Raw genomic sequence first — 10653 nt, forward strand, 5'->3', positions numbered from 1 at the left:
TTGGCTGAGTAAATTAACTGAAAAGCACAGGTCAGGTCTAGTGTTTGTGAGGTATAATAACTTCCCTATTAGCCTTCTGTAAGGGCCCGGATCATCTAGATAGCTGTCCAATTTGTATAAGGAACTTGTGTCACTAAGAAATGGAGTAGATGAAGGCTTACAACCCAACATTCCTGTGTCTTCCAGTATATCTAGAGCGTATTTCCTTTGACATAGGTGGATCCCTCTTTTAGATCTAGCTACTTCCAATCCTAGGAAGTACTTGAGTTCTCCTAGGTTCTTGATTCTGAATCTGTTGTGGAGAAGCTCCTTTATGTGGTTGATCTCTATCATGGAATTCCCTGTTAACACAATATCATCTACATACACAAGAAGGGCAGTAAAGCTAGTAGGTGTTTTCTTAGTAAATAAAGAGTGATCAGATTTAGATTGAACAAACTTGGCAGTTATCAAGAAGGAAGAAAGTTTCTCAAACCATTGCCTGCTAGCTTGCTTTAAGCCATATAACGACTTGGTTAACCTACAAACCTGTCCTTCATTGCATGTTTTTAGCCCTGGGGGTGGTTCCATGTAGACCTCCTCATTAAGGTCTCCGTGCAGAAAGGCATTGTCTACATCCAGTTGATGTAGAAACCAATTGTTGGAGGCTGCTAGGGCAATGAGTAATCTGACCGTGGTGAGTTTGGCCACAGGGGAAAATGTGTCCAGATAATCTATGCCCTCTTGTTGTGTATAACCTTTAGCTACTAGGCGGGCTTTGTACCTTTCAATACTGCCATCTGCTTTATACTTCGTTTTGTACACCCACTTGCACCCTATTGTATTTTTCCCTGGGGGCAGTTGAGTTAGAACCCATGTATCATTGTCTTGCAGAGCTTTAATTTCCCTTTGCATGGCCTCTACCCATTCGTCCATCTTTTTGGCATCATTGTATGATGTGGGTTCCTTGTTTCCAGTGACTGCCATAGTGTATCTCAGATGTTTCTGTGAAAGATTATCACAGCACAATGCATCAGAGATAGGATAGGGTGTTTTAAAGCATTTTTGAATAGATGAGGATTGATTCACCTGGTGTATATAATCCTTCAAGTATATAGGAGTTCTTCTAGGTCTGTTAGACCTTCTCTGCTGTGGATTCTCATGGCTGGTTTCAGCATCATGACTGTCATTTTCTTCATTTTCAGGGAGCTGTTCTCCCGGGTGTTCTGCTGCTGTTGGATGAGTGGCACTCAACTCATCATGTTTGCCATTACCAATGTGATGTTGGTCCTTTAGGAGCTCACTTAAAGCATCAGTCTTATTCTGTACCTCCCTGTTACATTCTTCTTTGTTGCCTGGTAGCTCCTTGTAGGGAAAAATATTCTCATGAAAAATAACATTTATGCTTATGAGGAGTTCTTTGGTATTAATGTCAAGCACAACATACCCTTTTACACCATACTTGTATCCTAAAAAGATACCTTTTCTGGCTCTAGGATCGAGTTTACTCCTGTTACTCTCAAGAGTTGAGACAAAACATAAGCTGCCAAAGGTTTTGAGGTCTAAGTAGGTGGGAGGCAAGTTGTAGAGAAGTTCATGAGGTGTTTTGTGATTAAGAGTGACAGTGGGCAGCCTGTTTATTAGGTAAACAGCATGCCCAACTGCATAGGACCAGTAAGCGTTAGGCAGATTGGACTGAAACAGTAGGCTGCGGGTCACATTAAGGATGTGTTGGTGCTTTCTTTCAACAACAGAGTTTTGTTCTGGTGTCTCAACACAACTCTTTTGGTGGTTGATCCCATGCATGTTGTAGAATTCCACACAATTAAATTCAGGGCCATTATCAGATCTAACGGTTTTGATGGATTTGTTAAATTGATTCTTAATCTTAGTAACAAAATTCTGCAATAATTCTCTAGTTTGGCCCTTATTGTTCATTAGAAAAATCCATGTGTGTCTACTGTAATCATCTACTATAGTGAGGAAATATTTATGACCATGCACAGAAACAGTATTAAGGGGGCCCCAAATATCACAATGCACAATGTCAAAACATTCAGTGGTGGCAGAAATACTCTTAGGGAAAGATAGCTTTCGTTGCTTAGCATAATGGCAAGTTATTGGTATCAGGTTTAACATAGGGGAAATTTTCAGATATGTGTTTCATCACCTTGTCACCTGGATGGCCTAATCTACAGTGCCACAGGTTTACATCAAGATTTTTAAAAGAAAAAAACAGCTTTAGCAGTGTATCTTTGATCAGATTTAGGAGAAACTTGCAGGTAATAGAGTCCCTTCCAGGAATTAGCACATCCAATCATCTTCAATGTATGATTCTGCTTTATCTGGCAGACCTTAGAGGAAAAAGTTAGACTGCAATCTAGGTCCTTAATGAGGCTTTGAACAGATATCAAATTAAAACAAAATTCAGGGATATAGAGAACATTAAAAATAATGAAATCTTTGGAAAATTGCACTGTTCCAGCATGTTCAGCAGTTAGGATGAAATTGTTTGGCAGTTTCACAGAAATAGGTTTAATTTTATAGAAGGTCACAAAATTTGTTTTATCATGTGTCACATGGTCTGTGGCACCAGTGTCAATAATCCAAGAAAGGGTACCTTGTTTGTGTTGGCTATCACTTCTCTGCACCTGATTAACCTTGTGAGATGGCTCATCCATTTTGTCCATCATTCTGAGGAGTTTGTGCATTTGCTCAGCTGTGAAGGACTGAAAAATGTCCTTATTGTTTGTCTGATTTGTGCTCTGGACATCTCCAGGTTCAGTGGAAGTACTGGCCTGGCAGGCATTTGCAGAGCCCCAGTCAGCCGTTTTGTTTTGGTTGCTTTGGTTGCTGTCCCCTTTCTTGTACCAAGGAGGGTATCCATGTTTAGAGTAGCACTCATCTATGGTATGATTCATCTTGTTGCAAAAGGAGCATTGTTTCCCATGATTAGGATTCCTGCCTCTTCCTCTACCTTGACCACGAAATCCATTACCTCTCCCTTGGCCCTTCCACTGGCTGTTCTTATCAGTGGTGCTTGCCAGAATCTTGACATCAGGAGATGTATTCTTTTCTTGTCTCTCTTGCTGCATAATGAGAGAGAAAACCCGATTGATATTGGGTAGAGGATCCATTAATAGAATTTGTGTCTTAACAGTGTTGTAAGAGTCATTCAATCCCTTCAAGAAGCATATTACATGTTCCATCTCCCTGTATTTCAGGGAGATTCTTGAAAGATCACAACTACATGGGACTTTGCATGTACAAGTAGGAATGGGTCTTAAGAATTCCAACTCCTCCCATAGGATTTTCAAATCAGTAAAGAACTGACTCACTCCCCTTTCCCCCTGCTTGATAGAATGTATATCCTGTAGTAAATCAGAAATCTTGAAATAGTCTCCTTTGGAGAACCTTTCTTTCAGTTCATCCCATAATTCCTTGGCCTCTTCAATGTATATGACACTCTCAGCAATTTGTGGGGAGAGTGTCTTTGTAATCCAGGACAATATCATTACATTGCATCTTTCCCATGCATCATACAGCGGCTCAGTCTTCTGGGGTTTCTTTATGAACCCATCAATAAATTTTGTTTTATTCTTGGATAGCAAAGCTCTCCTCATGCTTCTGCTCCATGAGGAATAATTGTTTTCGTTTAGAATCTGGGTAATGAGAGTCAGTCCTGGGTTTTCACCAGGATGCAGATAATATGGGCTGGATGGGTTATTAGCTTCAGCTGGGTGTGGGTAGCAAGAACTGGGTGGATTGATTGATTGATCCATGAGAGTCTCCAAGAACTGGGCAGCAAGAACTGGGAGGCTCCAAGAAACGACCCAAGAAGATACCAAGATTTGAACCAGAGGCAACGGAAGCAGAGCAGGTACTAGACCTGCTCTGATACCATATTAGTTCTGGCCCAGCACTGTTGCACTTTGTATGTGGCCCAGCCCATATTGGTTTGCCACTTACGGGTCTTAGGACAAAACACTGATGCCACGCAATCAGTGTTTTATGCACGATGAGAGAGTGAGAAGAGAGAGGGCAGAGCTTCTTGAAGATTCCAGTAGAAGCAGAAACCAACGATGGAGTCTGCGTTAACTAGGCGTCGCAGAGGTTGATTTGGACGACGGTGCAGAAGAGAAAAAGGAGGAGCACAACGTAAGAGGTAAGAAAAATACCTTCTTTCTTTATTCTGTAATTACCTTTTGTGTTCTTACAAAATGGAAGTTCACTGATTTCTGTATCCAAAAACATTAACCGAAAACAAAGAGGAGAGCTCTATTTATAGAGCTCTGTCAAACTAACAACTAAACCCCTAAACCTAGAATAACAGAAAATGGTTACTGCCTTTATGACAGTAATGAATTAGTTTCAAACCTAATAAAAGAATAAATTTAAGACAACAATTACTTAAAGATAAAATTAGTAAAATGATTATTTTAATTTTAAAAAATATTCAAAGGATAAAATTGAAAATACAAATGTGGAGAGCGTGTTGATTATTTGAGTGTAGTCTTTATATCATTGATTTGATCTTCTTGTAGGTGTAGTTAGAGAGTTAAAGGTATTAGAAGGTGTTGAGGAACTTAAGAATTTACAGAATATTCTCACTACTCTTGGTTACAACGACTATTAGTACCACTTTTGGTTCTCTAGTCAACACGAAACATGTTTAGCCTATCCAAGATCTAACTCTAGACAATTGTTTAGATGCTGAGTTGAACAACCAAGTATTTGAATTCTCTTCAAAATTTACAAAAAATCCACAAATTAATTTTCTACAAGGTGAAACGATTAACTCTCAGCAATAGGATATATGTTCAAATACAACACAATATGCAATACTTGACAATGTTTCTCTTTTTAAAGATTTTTCTCCCAAAAGATTATTAAGCGTTAGACGATATAAGAACACTTTAGTTTACTTTGTAGTGTCCAGAGCTTTTTCTCATAGTCTTAAGCGAAACTTGAGTTTCTACGATGTGAATAAACAAATGACTTCAAGGAAACATTCTCATAATGTTCTTCTTCTCTCACAATGTCTTTTTATTAGGTTTCGTGATTATGATCATATATTTCTACTTTATTGATATGCACGGATATCAAAATATACATGCATCGAAGTACTTTTTCGTACATGCATTAAATGTTTTGAACGTTGATAAACGTCAAGTAGTGTAGTGTGTTCAAGACATTTTACCATTTATCATTTCATTAATTAAATGTATCATTTGGTAAAACAAAATGTGTAATAATCAAATGGTATAAACATAAGATGTTTTCTCAAAGGCTAAAGAGTTTAACAGTCACTTATTAGATGATGTTTTCTCTACAAAACTTTTCTTGATATACCATTGTATTGAATGGAAAGTTCTTTTAGCTTAGTGTTATATAGGAGATAGAGTTCTGTTTTCATAAGAAGTTAGATTATTTCGCTTATATAATCTATTGAGAGATTCCAATGAGAGACACTTTCTTTTAGACTCTGTTTATGATTTTCTACTTCATTTAGACAGTTTACTCTAAAAAACATTACTTCAACTCTCAGTTTTAAATGTAATAAAACACCTCTCCATTAGACCCTACTATTTTAAACAGCTTTTCGTACACAATAATATTTCGTTTGATGCTTTTTGTTAAACTTCAAAACCTGGTTGCTTAATTGGTCTACTATCTAGACGACTTTGTCTTAACATACTTTAGTGTTATGCATTGACTAGGAACACTTTTTGGAATCTATCCTTATACTCTACTACACTTATTGAGTCATGTAAGGGAAAAAGTCTAGGTGGGGTTCTTATAGTTGGTTTTGGGGTTATGGATCCAGGTATGAGTAACTTACTTTGTGATGAGAAGGAGAACCGAGTATCACTACTGGAAATGTAACATTGGGGATTTCATTTTACATGAGAAAGCAAAGCTATTTGAGTTTGAGTACATGCATAAATTTAGATAATCAAGTTTATATCTTTGTCAATGTTTGAGAATTGTGTCATGATCAAAGAAGTGATTACTTTGTTATGTTAATTCTAATTGTTTTTGTATTATATAAAAGTTGTATTTGTATGTCTAAGTTATCATTAGTTAACTCTCTTTTGTTGGTTGGTTATTGTGTCTCTTTTGTAATGATCGCTTTTTGTGGCGTGGACACAAGCGGTGGTGGTGCTAGCCAGTAGGTTGAGGGTGGTATTTTTAGTATTGTTTAGTATATATATGTGCATAGCTATATAATGTGGTGTAACGAAATAATCTTGTTACGGTATTTCGAAGGACTTTATTATCTTAATGTATTTTGAAAAACAAATTTGTTGTGACAAGGACTATATATTACACTCTATTGTATGATTATGTATATTTTCTTTTAAAACATTATAACCAGTGTACCGTATGGGTCAGACGACTCTGTAGGATAAGGCATACCGCACAGACCGGACGACCCTAGAAGATAGGGAATAATTAAACAGCGGATAAGTGCTACAGGACTTCCACAGATAAGACTGAGTGATCCTAGTAATGTCGGACGACCTCACTCCACAGATAAGTCTTCTATGCAAGGATTAAGGTAAATAGGTGATTAAGGTGTCACTAATTTCAAGCTTATCTCAAAAACTATAAATATAGATCAAAGGTAAGAGTAGATGATTGCATTTATTGTGCATTTAATACTATATTCTGACTACCATATGGACCGTTTGCTGACTTAGGCATCAGAGAACCTTTGACAGGTACCCCTTCGGACGGTTGGAGCAAGAACGAAAACTGGACGAAGATTCAACTACCTGAGCAGCTCAGTAGAGGAAATTGTGAAGGAGTTTGTAGTTGCTTAACACTACACCCGAAAAACCTAGCAATTGTTTAATACTACATTATAGGAACTCAAAGAAGTAGGTTAATCTATTTTCTTTTGTCATTTTTGGTATCAAAGTAGTTATGTTATATGGTGATGCTCAATGCAATTAATTTTTGTAGCAAGTATACTGGGTAGTTTGTAGTACAACAATCCATAAGGATTTGGTAGAATACACAAAGTTTAAACTAGTTTGACCTGAAGAAAAACAATGTTTGAGTTGTACAAGAAGTGTGAAAACAGGTTTGATGTAAAAATAATGTTGATTTAAAGAAGTAACAACATACTAAAATAACTTTGAGTAAAAGATTATCTTTAAGATAATAAAGACGCGTTAAAGCTAGATTTCACCATTTTGTCCCTCTCTTGTACTGATTCAATCATTGACACCTAAATTCTAAGATCATCAAACTTCAATATGATTTCTTAGTGACTGCTTGAATGAATCACTTAATTTAAGGTCAGGACTTTTTAGCCAACTAAAGCCTTAGATTTATTTCTAGCATCTAAAAGCAGGAGAAGAATTAGTTAGACCACAACTTGAAACCATTTTTCACACAATCCTAAACTAGTGAAATAAGAAGAGTGATTAGTTCATTCAACAACAAGTATAAACTGATTCACAAATATGTAATTAGAGCATACTTTGATAAATATAACAATATCAATACAAGAGAGTTTCAAAGAGTTACATTTTTGCTTTAAGACTTGTCAGAATTAATGAGCTTTGTTTCTCAACACTAAGAGGGGGGTGAATTGGTGTTTATCAAAATAAACGTTTTTCAAATCTTTTTCGCAAATGGTATGGTTCTTTACATTTCTTGGACAATAAGAAATATGCGTGCAATTTAACAATATGCTTAATCAATTAATGACAATATGTAATCGACTAATGTAGAGAGATAGGGAGAAGAAAAATCAAACTCTTATTTTTATACTGGTTCGGCCTCAATGCCTACATCCAGTGTCCTTCCAATCAACCTGAGACTGAAAGTCAATTGCACTATAGAGATATGAGTTTTTACAACAAGGCTTTTACAGCGACCAACCTGTCAAAATGTAAACAACCTCTCTAACTCACTAATCTAATATAGCCAATACAAAAACCTACAGCAAGAACAATCCTCTCTTGCAGTCACCCCTTTGAGAACCCTCTCAAAGTACAAAGAACTCCTCGTTCTTCTTCTTGGTCGCACGCATAGGGAACCACAAATCAAAGATTGTGAATCTTCTTATCCTGATCAAACAAGAAGCACCTCAGTTGTGCAGAACGATCAACCTTTTCAATCCAGTCAAGTTTTCCTCTTAGGAAATCTTCAAGAATAGTAAATCACTTGAAGTTCTTGTTTCTTGGAGCTTTTGATCACCTCTATAAAACTTCTCAAAACGAATATGAATCAGATATGAAAGTGTAAATCTCAATTTTCTTCTTTCAGAAATTCAATCAATGCATCAATATATAGTTTAAGTCAATCCTGACGCAATTTAATTGATTAGCCAACTTATGTAATCGGTTACATTACACAGGTGTAACATAATTACAACCAACTTGGCTCCTTAATTGAATACACAATTAATACAATCGATTCTCATTAAATGCTTGGTCAAACATATTTAAAAATATGATCGTTATAGCAGTTAGACAAGCATAAGTCAGTTTTCAAATCTTAAGAGACTTAATTGAATACACAATCCATGTAATCGATTAATCTTTAACACTTAGAAGATTTTTGAAAACTTTTCTTTCCCAAAACTTATCACAGCACATTTGAAAATGATATGTGCAAACACATGAGTTTTAATCGATTTATCAACTAACGTAATCGATTCAAAACTTGTTGTTTTGCCACAGTTTAAAACTCAAGTTGTTTGATGGCCTTAATTGATTATCACAACACTATAATCGATTAAGTCATGCAAATATGCTTTTGTGCATGTGGTTTTTCTATTTCAAAACATATATTGTGCATACACATATATGATCACTTTACAAACACAATAGTATGCATCAGTCAACGCAATATGTCAAATGTGACAATCAGAATATGTGTATATTTCACAATAAGCATAAACACATATAACATAGTACATATACATGTGTTTTTATTAACAATGTGTTGTCATCATCAAAAACCAATATCATAGGGATTGAGTTCAACTATCACAGTGCTTCCCCTATCAACAAGACTTAGAGAAACTTAGCTCCTAGTGATCATACAATATATTGAAGAACCACACTCTCTTATACCCTTTAATAATGGTTTACTTAGTACAGAGGTAAGCGTCAAAAAATATCTCTCAAAAATCTCCTAAAAGAATCATTTCAAAAAGTCTGTCTAAATAGGGGCACAACTCTTCTTTTATAAATTGTCTAGGATAGTGCTAAAAAATGCACTTGTGGCTCTAGCTGCAGAGGTTTCCTCCCTAGTTGGTTTTGCTTTTGTGGCGTAAGCCTCATGCTCTAGTGCTTCAACCCCTTAGATAACTTCTTTGGGAATGAGTCTTCATGACTTAGCCTTAGGTTTAATTCTTGAGGTTTTCCTTTGCAATGAGTTTGATTTTGTGGCCAAAGCAGTAATAGACACCAGCACAAGTGCACAACCCGCCATAGTTCGACATTCATTCTAAATCCGCCATTGATTCAATTAGGTAATTTTTGTGATTATTATACTACTGACGTTTAAATCACTACCACATGTCAATTTTTAGTTTTTTAATTTTTATCTTTTTACAAAAAATTTTATTGTTTTCGTGTCAAGTTCAATGTGTGATATGTGACATTATCAATGTGACAAGATAGGACAATTTCATGTGGTAGGACAATACCACATATGAATATCAAATTTCATTGTCTTGCATTTAATTTAATTTTTATATATGTTTTGTTTATTCAATTCAATCCCAATTTTTTTAAAATATAAAATAATATTATATTTTTCAAATTTGAACCAAATTTATTATTTGTATAAATTTTATATTAATATTTATACAAAAATGACTCTTTTTGTTAAATGTTTCTAAAATTATTTTTAAGCTAACTCTAATATATCATTTTATTTCATTTAAATAAATTAATTTTAATATTATAAAAATATGAATTAATAATATAATAGTTCTAAACACGATTTTGTAAATAAAACTTAAATTTTTATTTAATACATATAATAATATTAATATGATAAATGATAAATAATATAGTATTGTCTGACTTAAAATAAAATAAAATATAGAATAAATATTTATGAACTTAATGGTATTAAAAATTAAAGTGAAAATAATTTTAAAAAAATCAACTTTTATTATATAATTAAAAAATAAAAATATACATTCAGTCACAATTTATTGACTTTTTTTTCCAACACTTTCAAGCAGCTTATTTAACAGTGTTATTCTATTAGTCAATTTTATTGACTGAAGCACTTTGCCGTCAAGAAAAACACCATGCATAAATTTGTTGACCTTGACCAGACCAAGTCTATTAATAGAGTGTTGACTTAATTAATTTCGCGATGTTAATATCTTTAAAATAATTTAATAAATATTTCAAAAAAATATGTAATTAAGAATTAAAAAATTAACTACGAATTACAATTTTGAATGTAATCAAAATTAAATAATAAAATTACAAATATTTAAGAATATAAAAATATTACTAAATATATCATTCATTTTCGTTTAATGTTCTTTTATTTTATGCAATCAGTACATTTAATGTTGATTTACAAATGTTTTATTAACATTTATTGAATCAAGTAATATGAATTTGAAAAGATAAAATATTTATATTAACTCATAATTTTTTATTTTAGCTTTGTAGTTCGTATAAC

The 10653-nt window shown here is 34.2% G+C and overlaps 1 protein-coding gene across 1 annotated transcript; it reads right to left on the bottom strand.

Annotated features, from left to right (window-relative positions):
- Window positions 1-2283: 2283 nt before the first annotated feature.
- On the bottom strand, window positions 2284-3494 carry LOC148204917 (uncharacterized). The gene is made up of 2 exons (XM_088103423.1): window positions 2600-3494; window positions 2284-2324 (listed from the first exon to the last, which is right to left on the bottom strand). Exons 1-2 carry the CDS (start codon window positions 3492-3494, stop codon window positions 2284-2286), a joined length of 936 nt encoding a protein of 311 aa, XP_087959549.1.
- Between the last annotated feature and the right edge of the window lie 7159 nt (window positions 3495-10653).

The sequence above is a fragment of the Vigna umbellata genome, chromosome 1, assembly GCF_029865625.1.
Source record: "Vigna umbellata cultivar VRB3 chromosome 1, Vumbellata_1.0, whole genome shotgun sequence".
Classification (NCBI taxonomy): Eukaryota; Viridiplantae; Streptophyta; class Magnoliopsida; order Fabales; family Fabaceae; genus Vigna; species Vigna umbellata.